The 19897-nt window shown below is 42.5% G+C and overlaps 1 protein-coding gene and 1 pseudogene across 1 annotated transcript; both read right to left on the reverse strand.

Annotated features, from left to right (window-relative positions):
* LOC8076195 lies at positions 9339-11578 on the reverse strand (annotated as a pseudogene).
* LOC8065402 (probable protein phosphatase 2C 54) lies at positions 14537-19394 on the reverse strand. Its single transcript, XM_002437910.2, has 4 exons — positions 18888-19394; positions 17321-17518; positions 16586-16797; positions 14537-15522 (listed from the first exon to the last, which is right to left on the reverse strand). Exons 1-4 carry the CDS (start codon positions 18972-18974, stop codon positions 14955-14957), a joined length of 1065 nt encoding a protein of 354 aa, XP_002437955.1. The 5' UTR covers positions 18975-19394; the 3' UTR covers positions 14537-14954.

The raw sequence follows: 19897 nt of genomic DNA on the forward strand, positions 1-19897 counted from the left end.
CTTGAAATCAGACGCTGGTATCCACGGAAAGACAATGAGTTTTGGGTTTGTCTTTAGAATTGCATAAAATTAAAAACCATATTACTTTTTTTTAAAAAAATTGTGCAATCCTGAACATTTTAATCCATGTGCAATATTACTCCAATCTAAATTTAAAACAGAATTTCTTTTTGCGAGACACAACTAGAGACGCAGAGGCTCTGCACTTAAATTCAGACAAAATGGCCATGCAAGGAAGACATAGCTTTTTTGAGGCATACTTAAGTTATGTATGAGCTCTTGTTGTAGTCCATTGTTATGAATCTAAATGTTTGCTGGCATATTTTTATCTTCATATTACGCTGCAGTTTCTTGATACGCATCATAAGTGAAACAAGCTATAGTGCTCATTATATGTTTTATTCAAAACCTCTTTTTTGTATTTAGTAAAAAAATAGTTCTAATCTTAGATGTACTCTTTGTTACTATAATAACTTAAACAATCGTTTGGCAAATTTGCTCATGAGAGTTACTATGTCTGTATAAATATCTTTTATCAATATATTGCACAAACAAGTACACTAGGAACATAGATATGTGATAATATGGTGTTCCGGTCATGCAAGTATATAAGTATATATAAAGTAATGATTTACATAAATAATTTTCATTGAGTATTAATATAATTTAAAATAATTAGCAATGTTGTTAGTATTGATCCGTTAAGGGGACATTTTTCATAATTGCTAAACTACAGGGGGGTATATATCTTTATCACCCATGCATGGATAAAGTGCTTAGAGCTAGTTTTATATATACTAAATGTGGTGGAAGGGAGTGTCCATAAACATATATGATGTTATTGGTTGTTGTTTGATTTTTCCATAATATAATTTGACAAATTAAAAGTTAATTTTTGAGGTATATCTTAGTTTATTTTTTAATAGTGGCATGACTGTTTAATTTATATACAAATTTAGGTGCTCACAGTCACTTTAACGTAGATAACTTCATCCAAATGTCCAATCAGAAACAATGATAGTCAACCTAACAATAGGAAACAGATTAGTCTAGTCAAGATGCTTAGCTAGATAGCTAACAATTCATCATGACATGGACAATTTGATCAGAGAAAAGTTGCTAGAGAGTTATTCCCTTGTGTCCCCACGGGAAGTGCTGGGCACTAAAATGATTTCTGCATGCTCCACACATTGTTTGGACTACAGGGTTGAGATGATGTGTTCCTCACTAAATAATTGTCCACTCTGTAAAGAAGCAATAAGAAAATTTTGTAACTACTACCCATTCTTTGCTTCGAACCTCACCCGTCAAGTAGGAATCCTATCTCCTATCAAACTTAAATCGTTTTTGGTGTAAATAAGTTCGTGCTTTGAGACATTAAAATGCATAAATGAGAACAAAGTGCATGAACAACTCAAGTAATGATGCTTGCTATACAAGAAGATGTCTCAAGAAGAAGGGAACTCTATTGCTGAAGAACAAGGTAGCAGATGCTGATCCCACCAGCATTTTTTTCAAACCCAGTATAATGTAGATGTTTACATACAAGCATGAAGCATGCATATATACTAACTTTTTCCCTTTCCAAATGGCTTAACCCCATTTCCATTAGAATATGGAAATCACTTATGCAAAGTGAGAGAAAAAAGGTCCGAGAAGAGAAAGAAGCCAAAGTCCTTATCATGTATACACGTAGATCAAAGTGCCTATTATTAAATAAGTAGGCAATTTCATGATTAATTCTAAACATAAGTCATAGCGAAAATAGATAATAGTATTTAAATCTATAACATACTATCTAAACCGAACAACATCAACATGAATAGCGACATGATAGAAACAACATGCATATTGAAATAATAGATCAGATCATGGTCTAAGTATACTTCTCATTCGTAGATGAAGATGACATGGCTTGTGGTGAAAGAATTGTTATTAGTGGAGGAGCGGCGATGTTGTTGTAAAGACTAATTAAAGCAGCCAGTGATAGAGAGATGGCATACAACACATGACTTGAATGGAAGACAAGCTATCATGAAACTCGTGAGAAGTCATACAAAGGCGCTTCCAAACAGCATCTCCACTAGCTTCAGGAAAACTAATCCCCTTTCCCTATATTGAAGGAAAAAAAAGCATGTTGCAACAATTCCTCTTTTCCTAATTTGTTTTCTCAATCCCTCAAATAGAGGGAGCAAGCAACATTTTTCCTCAATCGCCCCTTTTCTCCCCCTTCTATCACTAGCATCTCGAGCCAATAGACCCAACACTAGTCATCACCGAGCCACTACAGGCATGCGTGTGGGCTACACCAGCTGCGTCGGACAAGTAGCGAGAGAGAGAGGAGAGAGAGGAAAGAGAAAAAAAGAGAAAATGAAATTGACATGTGGGTCCATGTAATAAAGGGCATGGGGCCAGCACTCTCACAATGCAATTGAACAGCACAACACACCAAAGAATTGGTTGGCTAAGCTAGCCCAAGTTTGAGTCACGACACCATCTTCTTAAGATGAAAACCAGAGGGCATCTCCCCCCCTAATCGAGTCTTTATAAAGGGGATGCAGTTTATGTAATCTGCTGTAGCAGCCTTCCCCTATACCCTAAAGCCTTATTTGTTCTCTCCTGATGTAGAATCGCAAGGACAATTGGTTGTAAAGACTTGCTCTCCCGATTGCTGCTCCCATGGTATAGGATCACAAGGACAATTGGTTCTAGACACCTGCTCTCCCAAACACCACTCCCATAAGGTCACTAGAGAAATTTTGGACCATTCATGCATAGGTGCCCTGTGCCCGTGTCCCATCCTACCCAACCTCGGTGAGGCAAGGCGAGGAAGCACATGTGGATGTGGGTTCCATCTCTCTTTGTGCACTAGACTTGGAGAAGTGGAGGGGACTCTGTATTTAAGTATGACAATCTCTTCAACTAGCAAAAGTGGGACTAAAGTTCTCCACTTCCCCTAGGACATATGAATGGGCCTTTACACATTGAAAAACACCACATATGCCTCATTATTGAGGCACATTAGCCTATTGTTGAAAAAATAGTGTTGATAAATCACAACTTTAATATTAAGATAGTCTACTTTCAACTCATGAACTTAGGAGATGTTTGGTTTGAAGAATGAGTTAGTTCATTTACTCATTCCTCACTTTATTTGTTTGCTTTCTAGATTGGAATGTGATGATGCATCATCACCTAATTCCTCATAAGTCACTAATTAATACTAGTACGAGGAATAGAGCCATTCCACCAAATTTGAGGAATCAACTCATGATGCACCACCTCATTTAGGATGGAGTGGTTTCTCAAAGCAGACACCCTATTAGTGAATCCATGTTTTCTGGATGTCACCTCCATCTTCGATTTCAATTTAGGAAACATCATATTTAAAATACGAAGTTTCAAGTTTTTTTAGCTAGGATAGCCAAAACCATCTGTTTTAATTTTTTTTGTCTTCTTAGACATATAAACTTTTAGCTGGGAAACCACTCAATTTCAAAAATACTCGTCTTCCAACTCTAGGACTTTTCTACATTGGGCTTGCTTTCCTTTCGCCTTGTCTAAACTCACTTTCAAAGATTTTTGTTCCAAAATTCCTTGTCCAAGCGGAATGACCCAAAATTGGGCCCAGGCAATCCCGATGGTGACTACGGGACTTGTGCTAGTTTGGATTGGAAAGGCACATGCATGCTAGAGTTACAATGCTCGGGGAGAATTTTGAGTTCCCAAATACAGATGGCTAAGGGCTCGTTCGTTTCTCGACAAAATTGTTTCCTGGAAAGAATCCAGCTGGATTGGTTATAAGCTTTAACAAATTGGAATGATTCTTGGGCTCAAACCAGGTCTACCAAACGGGCCCTAAACGAGTGGCACGACCCTACACGAAATAGGCCTAGGCACAATACGGGCATGCACAAACTATCTAATTGTCCCATATTGTGCGAACACACAGTAGGAACCTAAGCATGGCACAGTTGTAAGGACCATGTATCCGTGATCTTATTTAGTTTTGGGGCTTTAATATGACAACACAAGTATTAGACTAACATGTGTTAAAACATGTGTTAGATAGGTCAACAAGTCCTAGAGATACAAGAAAAAAGTGGCACAAAAGATTGGCGAAGAAATGGAGCAAAAAGGACTTAGTGTGTAAAAGCTGCACTCATCGAATGATATTGTGTGTCAACAAAAATGCATGTCATGGACAATTTGGAGGAGTTGTCTAGCTACTCAATATGGATCAACGGGTGGTCGATGAGAAGAAAAGAAAAGTGTCAACAATTAAAAAACAGAAGCGCCTAAGGGAATATTTTGTGGCAAAATATACACTGGAATATTCAACGTGTGGTTCGGCGTGAGGACTTATGTTCAACATATCATCTAACGATTTAGCGTGGGAAATGTGAAGGTAGTGTATTATCTGGTGTTGTCCAGAGAGGTGGCCAACGAACACATGCACTGGCGGTCCAACAGAGGCTAAGACCCTGTTTGGGCGATGTAGCGTAGTTTTCAGAAATTATGGTACAACAAACTGTAGCTTTGTAAGCCATAGAGACACAAAACCATGGTTTAGAAAAAAGAGGTCATGAATGGAGTTTTTAAAACTCCAAAAAAAACTATAGTTTTGAGAAAACTATGGTTTTAGAAACTACAAGGTTTATTGTATCTAAACACCCAATAGCTTTTAAAAACTAAAGTATTTTTTTAAATCATAGTATTTCTCTAATACTATAAAAATATTTTGTATCTAAATAGGATCTTAGGCTAGGAGGTGGGCTCTTAATTGGTTGACCATTTTACAATCTTCTGGTGATGGCACTATGGGCCAAGGGAGCGGTCCAAGCATGGACTAGTAAATGGACCATGCCAGTCACACCACAGTGTCAGGCCATTGCTAGTATCATGCTTATATGGGACATGCTCTACATAAATCACTATGGGTGTGTTTGGTTTGTTGCCCCAGTTAGCCTGGATAGCCCAAACTAGCCAGGCCAGCTCAAACATAGCCTCAGGTAGCTAAGATACGGTGTTTGGTTGTTAGGCTGACCCTGGCCTAGTTTCAAGATTGAAGTGTTTGGTTTGATGTAATTCTCCTTGGCTAGCCTAGTGTAGCTCACTTATGGGTGTTTGGTTGCTACTGATCTTGTTGGGTGGCTTCACCAAAAGACTGAAGAGGTAGCCTTACCCCTGCCCTTTCTTCGCTGTAATAAAAAGGACGGCAGACCCCTCCCACTCGTCCCTTCCCTTTCGCTCACCTCCCGACGCCTCCCACTCGCCCCTTCGTCTCCTCTCGCTCAGATCCGCTGAGCCCTCCGTCCTCCGTCGTCTCCACCCACGCTCGACGATGAGCAACTACCAGCCCGCCGCAGACGCCGAGATCCGCCATGGCCTACTCCGGTGCCAGGGGGGTCTGGTTGCGAGTGCGTCTCGCATTCTGCGACCGAACGCCGCACCTCGGCAACTCCGTCCGGCAGCGATTCCGTACGCAGCCACTCCGAGCCCGTCGGTGACTCGTCCGACAACGGCGACTCCGACCACGACGCTTCTTCGGAGGTAGGCCGCTTCAACATCGCTCCCAATCCCTCTATCTGCTAGGGTTTTAGGTTTAGGAACCGAAGAAATTGTTCCCCTTTTCATGGGATTGAGCGATGGATTAGAGTTGTACTTTACTCCGCTTCCGAATCAGGATGTATTGTGCAAAACCGTAACCTACGAACCCTCAATTTCATGATTTTGATACTGGTTGTTTGGTCTGTGTTGTTTGTTCGAGCACGAATCGTAGGAGGAGAGCGACTCGTTCGTTCCCGATGCTTATCTGGAAAGGGAGTGGTCTGGCCTCACTGATGTTCATCTTCCAAAGTGCGGCTGTGGTCTGAATGCTCTTGTGAAGAGAGCCTGGGGAGGCAAGAACACAGGCAGCTTCTTCGGTTGCTGAAAGCCCAAGTTTAGTTTTGGTAATTAATGACACCAAGTTGCTAATGCCTTGTGTTTAAGTGATTTGAGTTAGGCATAGCAACACATGTGATGAAGGTGCATGGTGGCATGGAAAGGTGGCCACATGATCATAAAGGGATGAAGCATGAAGTGGAGATCATGGTGATAGACGAGGAGCAAAGTTATCAAGGCAAAGGTATAAACATAGGGTTTTACTTTTGCCAGTCTAAGATGAGTAGAGAAGTGATTGACCGGGTTTAGGATAGATAGCCGACTATCAAGAGGGGAAATCACGGTCATCTCTCGAATCAAGTGCTACTAGGTCCATATCTTGAGCATATGCATTAGGATCTAGTAAAGTGCTAACTTAACTCCTTTGGGAAAATTATTTGTGAAAAGCTAACACACATGCACTTTGGTGGTGGACACTTGTTGGTGTTAGCACATTTGCAAAGGAGGTGGAGTTTCTAGGGTTGAGAGGGGTTTGGGTTCATCGGCGGGATTCGGCGCTTTGCGACCCTCTCTGCGCATGGGTCCGGTGGTTAGCGTCTGGTGTGCGAGCGTTTTGCGACCCTCTCTACGCATGGGTCCGGTGAGCACCGGACGCTACCGGTGCTTAGCGTTCGGTGACCCGCAGGTTTGCGGAACTCTCTGCGCATGAGTCCGGTGTGCACCGGACGCGTCCGGTGTGGACCTGCAGAGCGTCCGGTGGTCCGCAGGTGACTGTTAGAATCTGACACGCGGGATTCAAGAAGGACACGTGGCCAACCCCAGTGCACCGGACGCAGGGGGTCGAGCGTCCGGTGCTCACTTGGTAGCGTCCGGTGCCCCCGTTTTCAGCCCAGTGAAAACAACCAACGGCTAGTTTCTTTGAGGGGCTTATAAATAGAAGATGGCCGGCTTTGGGAGGTTCACTCTTGCACATTTGAATACTAGAGGCATACTTTGAGCTAGAGAACACTCTCTCCACTCATCTCCTTGCTTGATTGCTAATCCTAGTGAGATTGAGTGAGATTCAAGTGCATTGCTTTGAGAGTTGCATTTAGTGGCACTTGATTCTTGAGTTTCCTGCGGATTTCTTGTTACTCTTGGGTGTTTCCCGACGCCCTAGACGGCTTAGAGCAGCGGTGGTGTTGAGCTCGTGATTGGAGATTGTTTCGAGCCTCACCAAGTGACTTGTGAGGGGTTCTTGAGCCTTCCCCATGGGAGATCGCAATTGGCTACTCTAGTGATTGCTCGTGGCTTGGAGGATCCCCATCTTGTGAGTGGATGTGCGGTACCTGCTGAGGGTTTGGCTTTGGATTGCCAATTAGCTCGCGATCCATCAAGTGGGTGTATCGCCACAACGAGGAGTAGCTTGCCGGGAAGCAAGTGAACCTCGGTAAAAATCTTGTGTCATCTCTTGCCGAGGATATTCTATTGTGATTGTGATTGTGAGTGATTGGTTGGATATATCTCTACTCTACAAACGTTGGTATAACCATCACTCTCCACTCCCTTACTTACTTGTATATCTTGCTAGTTGTGTAGCTTGTTTAGTTTAGTTTTCTTGTTTAGGAGTGTAACTAGCCTTCTCTTGTTGTTGTGCTTTAGTGTTTAGCCTTGTACTAGTTTGTATAGGTAGCTTGCATAACTTAGTTGAGCTAGTGCTAGAATTGCTTCGCCTTTTGTTTTACTAACTCACTTGCTTAGTGAAGTTTGTAGAAATTTTAAATAGGCTATTCACCCCCCCTCTAGCCATTTGGACCTTTCAGTTGCCCAGTGCAGGTGACTCTACAACACATCCATGTTTCTTTTTTGTGTATTTAACCCTCAAAGATCTAATCAAAGCATGTTATTTGTAGGACAACATTGAGTGTTGCCAGTTTGTTGAGTGGATCGATGCCCCCTGGCCACAGCGCCTGCAACATTCCCTCAAGGAGCTTTGGAAAGAACTCAAGACCACCAGGCGCTGTGAGGCAAGGGCAAATGAGGAGTTGATCGAGGCGATCCGCCTCAACTACGCCGTGAACAATGCCAAGGTCGAGCTGGAGCAAGAGGTCAACCGCACCAAGTGCATGGCCGAGATGATCTATTCGCGCTATAAGAGGAAGGCTATCAGCATTGCAGTCGAAGCTGGAAAGCTCAAGTATCTGGTGTACTGTTTGCTGGCAGTGATTGTCGTCTTGGCGCTGGCCTTGTTCAGGAAGAACTGATGCTCAGGTAGCTGGGATTTGCAGGACATTTTGCTCATGTAGGATCGTAGGAATGTTGATCCACTTAGGACTCAGCTCTTAGTAACCATAACAGCTTGTAGTCTAGGTCTTTTGGTTTAGGCTAAGTTAGCTTCACGCATAGCAAATGGTGCTAATATGGTAGTATATCCTACTGGTGTTGGGACTTTGTACACCAATCTCTGGAACTTTGGTGAAAACATTTCAGTGCTACTGAGAATGATTCACCGGCCATGTTGTTAGATGGCACCTTTTGATGGAACCCATGTCAGTTCAACTGAATGCTGTTGTACAAATCTATGAAATGGTGTTTGTTCTACGAAATGGTGTTTCTTCGAGCGAACCGAATGGTGTTTGCACTCATAATCTAGTTTGAATTACACTGTCTTCATGACGAAATGTACTAGTAATGAAATAGGCTTCCTACATTAGAGCTGATCATTAATCTACTTAAACATGAAATAGACTTGTATGATTACAATGGCTATCAGAAAACCCAGCAGACAGTCCTTCACATTGACTTGGAAGACCTTCTTCTCGATTGGAAATTCTTCTGGTACCCTTTCATGTGTCTTTGCCATGCTTGCATTTGCCTAGAATTGAAGCAAGGCCTTTTCAGCATCATCCCGAGAAGTAAAACTGCAATGCAGATTGCCTGGGTACCCTGACACTTCACGGTTGCAGTCCATCCAAGTCGTGTACACACTTGGGTTACGCCCAACAAAAACGACATAGAATTTGGTCTTCATCACTGCAAGGATACAGAATTGTAACTAGCCAAGACAAACATACTCAGTACATCACACAAATTAGAACATATAACTAGCCAGCATAAACATCCTCAGTACATCACACAAATTATAACATGGTGTTTATGACAGCAAAATGTAGCAATCAGACTATGATAGCTAACTACAAGGATAGTTAACTATCATGATCCACCCAGGACTACCCTAAAATGATAGCTAACTACGTGCCAATGGTCATCAAAATGGGTTGAACTGCTACATTGCTTGAGCACCAACTGCCCTCACTGGAAGGCCATGTGAGTCCTAACTTTAGCAAGATGAGTACTGATCCACAGTTCCTTGTCCTCTGCAGTCATCCCCACAAACACCAATGCTAACGCCTTGTTCTGCATGAGATAGTTGAGGCAAATCATCAGATCAGATCTAGCAAAGTTGGGGCACGTCATGACAGCTTTCCATTTGTTGAATGAATGTCCTGCAGGTTGTCGTTAACTCCTTCTGCCTCAAGATCAATGGTCTCTGTTGCTGCAGGCTGGCCAAGTGGTTCATTGGATCCCATAGCAAACTTCCCAGTTGCGACACCACTTCCAAACATAGTTTGCATGTACTGATAATGCATGATGGGCACATTGAGGAATTCTGCATCTTTGGGATGATCCTGCAAAGTAGATGAGTTAGCAACAATTAGACAGTGCAAAAAATGTGATGACTTTGAAAACATTTACCTTGACATGTCCATGGTAGTGTTCAGGATCAAGGGTTATCATGCACAGATCTTCATCCCAGTTGGCTCCACTGAGCTCCTTCAGTTTGCACAGTCTTTTCCACTTTGCACTCCACTTACGAAGATGGTTGTACACTTGTGATGCAGTCACTAGGGCATTGATGAAGGCCTACAGGTCCTTTGCCACACCCTGAACATGGATGTCTTTGAATCCTTTCTCAGTTCTGACCCCATCTGCAACCAGCATCGAGAACTTCTCTAGCATTCTGGCTGCACACTGGCTTGCTGAACAGGTTGCACCTCTGCCACCTCAGCAACATTGGGCCCTGCAAGATCCTCCCCAAAGATGTGGAAGGCATCCATACCCTCCATAGCTACCAAAACCATGGAAAAGTACATAAAAACGAACAAATGGATGGAACACTTTGAAAATTAGACAAATGGATACACAAACATTTCAAGCACAACATAGTTCAAAAAACAGAGTTTGAATTACAAAATACATAACCAAACAATAGAAATGAGACTTAGTTCTACAACACAGGCATCATAGTCTTAGGGATTGGTCTCAGCATTAAATAATACATGTTCATTGGATCTACAAAACATACTGCTGCAGCAATGTCAACTAATTAGCCCCAGTCCTAGTAGCCCACATCTGTGATGCCCATTCATCTCTCTTGGCAGCCCAAGTGGTGTTGTCATAGCCATTGTCATGGGGTCCATGGTGATGAGGAGGGTTGGGCTCCCCTCCAGAGGAATGATCTCATCTTGACCAAACCTAAGAATCCAATTGTGCAGGATGCAACATGCTAGGACTAGCTTAACCTGAGTCTTGTAGGGATGGAATGGTTTGTTGTATAGGATCCTGAACCTATTCTTCAGAGAACCAAATGCTCTTTCAACAGTAACTCTCAGCGAGGAATGCCTCAGGTTGAACAACTCCCTTGGGTTCTGGGGGCTTCTAACACCGAACTCCCTAAGATGGTATCTTGTGGCTCTGTATGGGGGGAGGAACCCAGGCTTGACAGCATACCCAGCATCAACAAGGTAAAACTTCCCTAAACATGAGGGGACACAATATTAGATCTTAGAAGCAGTACCTAGTGGACCATGTCTAACAGATTGTCAAAGTAGGAAAACTATCTGGTGGCACTCTAAGGCCATCCTCCCTCTCCAAGGCATCTCCAAGGATCCTAGCATCATGTGCAGATCCCTCCCAACTAGCCAACACATAAGTGAATCTCAGATCGAAATCCACTGCAGCAAGGACATTCTGTGTAGTAGAATGCTTTCTCCCCATGAAAGCAGCCCTATACTTTTCAGGGACTCTGGCAAGTACATGCGTTCCGTCAATAGCCCCCACACAATCCTATCACAATATGCAAGATTAGGAATAAGGACAACCTACATGATAAACAGATATTGGGTGTAGTGAAGAACTCCAACCTTGAAGAAAGGGTTCCACCTCCTACTGTTGTTAATTTTTGGAGCGACAGTAGTAGATGGTGGTAGTATCATATCATTCCTCAGCTCCCCTACTGCATACAGGACTTCTTGAAAATATCTGCTGATGGTTTCTAAAGACCTCCTAAATACAGGAGTGAGAACCCTGAATCGCTGGTTATGACCAACAACCATCAAGAACATGCTACCTGTTCTTCAATACTCATGTGGATGCTGTCTCTAAGAAGGGCTCGGTTGCGAAACAGGTCACACAGCTGAAAGAAGGGGGCTTTCCTCATCCTAAGAAGCTCAACACAACGACGATCGTCGCTGTGATAGATGAAACTAAGATTCCTGTTCCTCTCTTCATCTCTGGCACTCAAAGGTCCATAGGTAATACCTCGCCTAGAGGAAGACAACCTCCTAAATCTGACAAAAAGCCATGCAGTGATGACTGCAACCAAGGCAGCACCCCTACTGACAAGCTGACGGCGCCTAGTTGAACGAACCATGGTGCTAAACAAGAAATTAGACATGAATTAGAAACCAAGGACCCTGTCTCCGAGGATCAGCTGCACCACCACTAGGTGTGCCTCCCAGATCCGAAAAGAACACATGACTTGAACATGAGAAGGACTAAACTTTTGCTGGGTAAACAAAATTAGGGACATTTGCAGCAGTATGAGTACAACCCTAACAGATTACTCGAATCGGCTGCGTCACCAATCGGTGCGCCACCCAGATCCGTAAACATCATCGACCAAATCCCTAAAGCTCAGCGCAAAAAACCAGGGAAATCGCCATAACAGTGTTCGCGCAACACAAGAATACACGGAGAGGAAATAAAGGGGAAGAGGAGGAGTGCTGCAGCATACCACCGCCACGGGGCCTTACCAGGAACACCGACGAACTTCGCCGCCTGGGATGGAACGGCCAAGAGGAGGGAAACAGGGGGGACGCGAGTGAGAGCGAGGCAGCGAGAGAGAGTGGCGGATCGGGAGAGGGAGAGTGAACAGTAGCCTGAAACCCTAGCCAAGCGGTGAGGCTGTGCCTTTTATTCGGTGGCCGTCCAAGGCCAAGCGGGCCTCGCGCGGGGAGCCGGACGGAGCCTGGCTCTAGAAGAAACACCAACCCCGTGTTTCTTTCTGGGCCAGGCTCCAGCTGTACGGGTGGCCTCCTGGAGCCTGGCTAGATGGGCTGGCCTGCAAACCAAACAAGCGAAAACTGGCCCAACTGAGCCAAAACCCAGCCTAGCAGCCCAACCAAACACACCCTATATCTTGGCCATGCTAGTGCCGAGCTTATATACCATGCTAGTCACTACATTTTGGTCTCTACTACATAAGTCATACACGATAAATTTCATTGCAAAAACTGTTTGGTTCATCTTCCGTTTTTCTTTCTTTTTTTTGAGACAGGGTTCATGTTATTCGCTTGTCTTATAAGTCGTACTTTTTTCTGCCAACCAGCAGTGTTTTTCTCTCTGAAAATCCATTGCTGAAAGTATTGTTCGCTGATTTATTATGAGAAAAAACACTACTACCTAACAGAAAAAGTACGGCTTATAAGACACTGCTGACTAGCTACAATCACTAGCTTTGAAAAGTATGTCTCGTCTAACATAACACATAAAGAAGACTAATAGAATGTACTTTGGCGAGGAACACTGCAGCATATCCGGCAATGCTCAGCCATACGTGACACCGTCAACTGAATCTACGCATACATTGTTGGAGTAAGTACACGAGGCCACACATATTCTTCTGCTCCATAAAGCCGGCCAAGTGAACTACCAGTATCTTTTATATTTGCCCCAATATAGAAGTGGGATATTTTTGCATTTAAAGAAACTGCTAAATAAACTTATGAAGTGTTTGATCTAAAGAATCACCTTATCAAAAATGAAATGCTCCATCATGGAGTCATTGCATCGGATAAATCCATTTCTCGTTATTGAGCTAACTCGGGGGATTATGTGGCAATAGACAAATAGATTTCATTCCTCAAACCAAACAAAAATGTAAGGAATGAGAAGCCCCATTCCTTAAACTAAACAACTCCTTGGACCTTGGTGAATCAAATCCACTTGGACAGTAACAGTTACCCTTGTAGAACTTACCACAGTTGGAACCTGGACACCCAGCTGCAGTTCTTTAGTAATCCTGGAATTTGCTATTTCTTGATTGATCTTTTCCTTCAAGAAGTTTGTACATCAGTGGTGTTTCTTCCCCTCTTCAAAGGGGGCAAAATGAAAAGGGGGAAACAATAAATGAATTACATCTTGGGTATTACACTACACTACTATCTGCTAGAGTAGGCAGTCTCAAGTGACGCGCTCACTAGTTTAAGAGGGTTCATCTAAAAATAGACAAAAATAAAAAAGGAAAAAAACTGAACAGATGAGGAAAATTTTGCTCAGTGGTGTGTAGGCCTATGACCCCTTGGACCATAGTAATCCACATGAATCTCTGGCAGACTGTGGCCAACTCTACCTTTCTCTTCAGAAATGCTTTCCTCCATTTTCCCACCAGATGGCTCATTGTCAGTGTCCCTCACTCCCATCACCCCAGGTTTCTGAAATAACCAAAGAATGCACAACAGTTAGGAACTGCAGAAAGAATCACTGAAAGATCAGTATGAAATGCGCTTGCGAATAGCGGTTACTTACATCAACCATCTGCTTGTTGAATGCCTCATGGCTCTCTGCATCCAGCCGAATACCCTGCACCCTTGCCGTCACCAGGAACAGAACAATGACAACCATCACCAACGACAAGGAGTTCTTCATCATATCTCTGTGTGAGGATCTTGGAACAGTTCAGTAGTGAAGCTCAGTTGGAATAGTGAAGACTGAAGAGCTATGGTCTTTGTTGCTTGGAGCTGAACCATTTGACTCAGAGATGAATATATACATCTTTGCTATGGAACACTACCCTGGCCCCATCCAGTGATTGGTGTACTCATGTCTGCAGCAGAGGGGTTACCTGAAGTACCAATGCAAGATGTGGCCATAGTTTATGTTCTCTGTGCCGGCCTTTGCAGAGGTATGTCTGCCCAAAATATGGTCCTTGTTTAGGCCACTGGCCCCTGGATTAGGTGCTAATGCCATGCTTGAAAGTACCAAAGAGAATTATAATTTTGCCAAGTACTCTGCCTGGTCTCAGGTATGACATACATCTACCCCTAGAGGCCTAGAAACTTGTGTGTTTGTCTGTAGAGAAATGTACACGAGTGCGTATATTTGTTCGTGCATTCCTCCAATAAAGTACAAGCGAACATGCCAATTCGGTTATTTTACTGGCATGTCGAAAAGGCAGTATCTTGACCTTGTTGCAAACAGACAACACTAGTCAGGCGACAACGATCGGTGTTTGCGCAACCTAACCATTTTTGCTTGCATTGTTCTCAACTGTGTTCAGCTCCATAATTTTTGTATCACGAGAGCGAGACCACACAACTGAACAATCATGTGAGAACAGGAAATTTGACCCAGTCTTGACACATTTCAGTCAAGAATTGTTTTTTACATGACGAAAGGCCAATTGCAAAGGCTAGGCAGTGACATTTTTATTTACAAAAAAGGGGGCAAACATTACACAGTGAGCTGGGAACTCACAGCTTCTTTGCCAGATTTACTTTCATCTGCTTAAAATCTCTCACACGATGGAGCTCAAATTTGTTGGTTCAATCACCAACAAGAATAGTATCAAGTTTGTTGGTTCAACTACCAACAAGAATAATATCAAGTTTGTTGGTTCAATTACCAACAAGAATAGTAACCTGTGTCGTAGCAATGGGTAACACCTAACAACAATGAGGAGCCGAGATGACTACATACAATTACAACTCGGCAATGCAACACAGTACCTAATTGTGACAAGAATGTGGTTACTGCCTTCCCAGGAGTATCCTGAGGCTATTGAGCCCTTCAGCTGATATGCTCCGTGCCACCCTACCGGGACGGTCCACTTTGATCTGAGGAGGGGCCTCCAGGTGGAACGTGACCAACACTGCAGTTAAGTTGTCAGTGGCCCCTCGCCTTATTGCCTCCTCAACGATTTCCTTGCAGCATAATTTCACATCGTTGTGCTCTTGGAGGCGCTTCCGTGCAAAGTCCACGGAGTTTTGATTTGAAAAGACATCCCAGATTCCATCACTGCCAATTATCAAGAACTCATCGTCCTTTGTTAGTGTGATCATCTTGAGCTCTGGATCAGCACTCAGGGGACCTCCTGGTTCGCCGACTTCTTTCATACCCTCAAGATGCCAGTCACCAAGCGCTCTAGTGACTCCTAGCAAACCATTCAGATAGCCATCATCCACATAGCCACCAAGCGATTCTACGCGCAATTTTTCACTGAGGCTACAAGGCCTGTGGTCCATAGACATTTCAATTGCAGTGCCACACCGGGAAAGAACTGCCCTACAATCACCAGCATTAGCGACCAGAAGAGACCTGCATGAATCATGCAAATTTTTAGCGTTGACCATAAAGGTTCTAACAGATAACAAGTGCAAATAAATTTAAATGTATAAATAAGTTAGAAAGTGACACATCATACATGGTGTGTGCCTGCTTGGCAATTCTAAAACAAGATTACAAATCTGAAAAATTCTAAAAGAAACTAGTAGATATTGGGTAGCTGCAAACCTTTACCAACCTATGAGGATCCATCAATGGTCTAAAGTTTAAACCATAGGCCTCTAAGCTTCCGAATCCCAAATTCTCATTAAATGGTCGCAATAATGATCAGGTGAACAAACCGTGATTTATGTCGAGGACGAGGACAATCAGTTCAGTTTAGATATCAACTGAGTATCTAAAAGTCAAATCATCTTTTCTGGTTCACAATACCTCACCTAATATTAACTACTTTGCTTAAGTATTTGCACACTTTTTAAAAAACAAGAGCAAGCACACACCATCACACGTTGGCTAATTTTTTACAATTTGATTTAGAATTGTGTTACTTGGCATAAATAGAAGTCAATATTCAAATGTTTGCAATAAAGATTAGAACGCGTTGAAGACTAGACCTAGTACAGCATAGTTGCTGAACAGCCATGGTACTAGCTCTATACAACTTTAAAAGGTAAAACTTAGGGCCTGTTTGGATCACTAGGGCTATTTACTAGTTGGGGCTAAAAAATAGCCCCAATTAGCTAGAGCTAGCTAGCTATTTGGCTTACAACTAGTAGAAACACCTAGTAGCCTTCCTGTTTGGATGCGCTAGAGCAAATTTTTGCTAGCTAACAATTAGCCCTTGTATCCAAACATGCCCTTAAAATGAGATGAAATATTGTACAGACATGATTGAACACTGTAGCTTCAGTTCAGATACATTTTCACCAGATGTCCACTAAAATATTTAATATGTAATCCATCTGGTAGACATTGAACAATAAGGCTTTGTGAGGAAACCAATTATATTACATATACAGCTCATGATATATTAATGCAGAACTCCTAAATATACTATGAAAAGCTGGGGATCATCATACTTATGACAGGAAAGTACCTTCCAAAAATCATTGCTGTAAGTGCAGTTGTGCCAGAGGATGTTGCTCTATGGAGAGAGCATGTCTCAGCAAACTGGCAATCAGTCTGCATAAAGGACTTCCTCACAACTTTTTCAAGCTGAAGAGGGAAATCTGAATCTTCCACAATCACCCTTGGTAAATTATCACGAACGAAATGGGCAGCATCTTTTCCACCGTGACCATCAAAGACCTGATTATTGAAATGGAGAAAATAGATACCTAAGAGGAATATCAAGTTTTTGTGAACCATGCATGCAGAATGACTAATGTGGTTATCTAGGTTAAGCGATGATGAGCAAGCGTGCAACTCAATGAAATTATTGAGAACACAGATCTGCAGATTACTAGTTGTACTTGTACATATGTAGAATAAGTTTACTAAGATATGAATTTGTTCCATTGAACTTAAATAACTTGCCAAGGAAAACAATTGCATACATCGTAAGAAGCAGACTCATTTTCTGAAAGGAGAAAAAAAGTTATAAGCCTATCTTCAGCTTCTGATATTGCAATGAACTACACATATGAAAATACTTGACTCAATGCGGACCAAATTTGTTATTGAGTCCTCTTCTTTGTATGGGGTATTCTAGTGATGTAGTCAGAACTTACCATCAGCATAGACTGCTTGTTAATTTGCATGTTTGGCAATATGATTGGTCTATCAAACTAGGAAAGGTAAAATATAAGTGGGCAAGACGGCAAGTGTTTACCCCATAGAAGGAAACAACTTCATTATCTAATGATGGGAAGCCAAAGTTCTTAGCAAGGTCTGGAATGCACACGTGGGTATCTTCCATGTATTGGCGACCTCCAATATGAGACCAATCACCCGATCGGATTACTGGAACAAAATTGCTTAACTTCTGCCTGAAATCAGCAGAAGTAGTGTTTTCGCAAACTCTCTCCATCTGCATGTAAACAGGATCAGTGCACAAGAATGCAATACAGGAAGCACCAAATGTGAATCTATAGATAAGCTGATCTAAATTACATGAAATCACAAAGTCAAGTTAGCGCAAGTAGCATTGCCATAACTAACTTGAACATACTAATATAAGGAAACTCCATTACTTCAATTGATCATAAACCCAAATCCAAATGCCTATCAATTCTACTTTGGTGCTTGCACTCAAACAAATTCAGAAGTTACTGTCACATCTATTTTAATGAATCAGTTTCCACCTTAGTTGGAACAGTATTTTTTTTAGAAATAATTGTCCTTGATATGCAGAGCATCAATGGCTAATATGATACAACAAGCAGAGCCTGAGTTCGTAAATTGATAAAAAAAACATCTGAAACTACAAGCTTCAGTACTATTTGGTTATTCCTTGGCACAAATTAATGCTGGCAATCGACATTACCAGTCTATAAAAGGACAATCCACCCATGACAGCAACACCTAAAATCCAATTACAGTAGCTCACAAGCCAAGGAAGAAAATCTAGCAGTTTCTATCACGATGTGGGTAGCAAGCCTTCAAAGTCAGTAGTAATCACATGGACCACTTCAGGAAAATGATGCCTTAACTGGTATCAGCACGGAAAAAACACGTTTTGTTTCATTACATTTCCGTCTTGATAGAGAAATCAAGTACATGTGCCCTTGGCAAGTACGTACTACTCTGAAGAAATTTCAGCTACAGTCAGAAATACACGAAAAAAATATGCTGTCCTTGAAATATCCTCTGAAGAAATTTCCGACTTTTCCTGTTTGCTTACGTACAATAGTCAGAAATTAGTTGTACCTGTCTGTCACAGCACCTCAGAATGAGCAAGCAAATGATCGGACAGTTTGACAAATTTAGTATATACAGTACAAAATCGAAGCAACTTGAGAAATGATGATGAAAAGCATGGGCCAGCCGCAAACAACAACTGCCACCGTTCACCAGGAAACAGCTACCGAACATTCCAGCCCCAATGCAAGATTAACTATACAATGCAAGAAACCTACCTCTGCCATATTGAACAGTTCAAATCACCTTCTGATCTACACCTTCATTAGCGCCAACTAAACATGAAATCGCCTAGATTCTTGCAGAATTCAAGAAAAAAAAAAGAGAGACAGATGGATGAACAGAGGCGTGTACTCGAAGCAAAGACAATCATTGTTTCCTTTTGAATCCATCCTTTATACCAGGATCAATCACTCAAACGAACCGACAGAAAAGGGAATACCAGATTCACAGATATGCATCGAAAGTTTCATCCACGCAACAAAAATAACCACCCGAAATCGAATCTTTAATTTTGCACCGAGCAGTCAGACACGAACCTGAACCAAGGGAAACTTAGCGGGCTCCTCGACGCCTGCGTCTCCAAAACCAAGCCTTTCCGCGTCCTCCGGCTCCTCCACGCACATGGCACCGCCGTCCGGAAATCTCTGCTGCCGACGGCGGGCGTTCCTCTAGGCACGAGGCACGCACAGCGCGCAGCTGGCGCTCCGCTGGTGGTATAGGGAGAAGAAACACGAGGTCGGAGGAGAGGACAGAGATAACAGAGAAGCAAAGCAAGTGAGTAGGGAGAGGAATAATTGGAGTGGGAGGCGAGGAGAGGAGGGGAAGAGGAATCCGAGGAGGAGAGCAACGCAGAAGATTCTTTGGGAATATCTGTGGGGAAAGAAAGAAAGAAATCCTGCAGTGGAAAGGGAGATGGTGTGTGGGGGAAGGCAAGGGGATGGAGGTTGCGGTGGTTGTTTGTTGGAGCTCGGATTTTTTTTATGGAGGCAGTCGGGTGAGGACTGTGGGCAGTGGCGAGCGAGCCAAGGAGGAAGAAAGGCACGTGGTGAACAGGCGTCAGATCTGACATGTTTGTAGAGTTGGAAGGTTGTCACAGTTGTCGCTCCCGCCCGGAGTGTCTTCCTGAGCTTTCATCAGTTTGGATGGTATAAATAATAAACTCTAATGACTGTTTGACCTTTAAGCAAAATTCACAATTGGGTAAAAAGTCAAAAATCAAATTTGGTCGTTCAAATCTATCAACCACTGCTTTCGAGTCAGAAGACAATATTTTTCTCTCGCAACAAATTAGCATCAACATCAATGACAGTCTTTTTTCTGCTGGCCGAACAGAAACAATGAAACATCCTCCTGTTGAAATATTTTAGTTTTTTTCAGTTATTTAGTTTTACTATATGCTTATATATACTACTTCTGTTAAACCTATTTTTCTAGTAAAATTAATTTTCCTGTTAAAACTAATAAGCAACATACTTTAGTAAAAATAATATATCTAAAAAAATAAAAATATTTTATAATTTAGAACAGAGAGAATGTTACAAGTTGC

The sequence above is a fragment of the Sorghum bicolor genome, chromosome 10 (assembly GCF_000003195.3).
Source record: "Sorghum bicolor cultivar BTx623 chromosome 10, Sorghum_bicolor_NCBIv3, whole genome shotgun sequence".
Lineage (NCBI taxonomy): Eukaryota > Viridiplantae > Streptophyta > Magnoliopsida > Poales > Poaceae > Sorghum > Sorghum bicolor.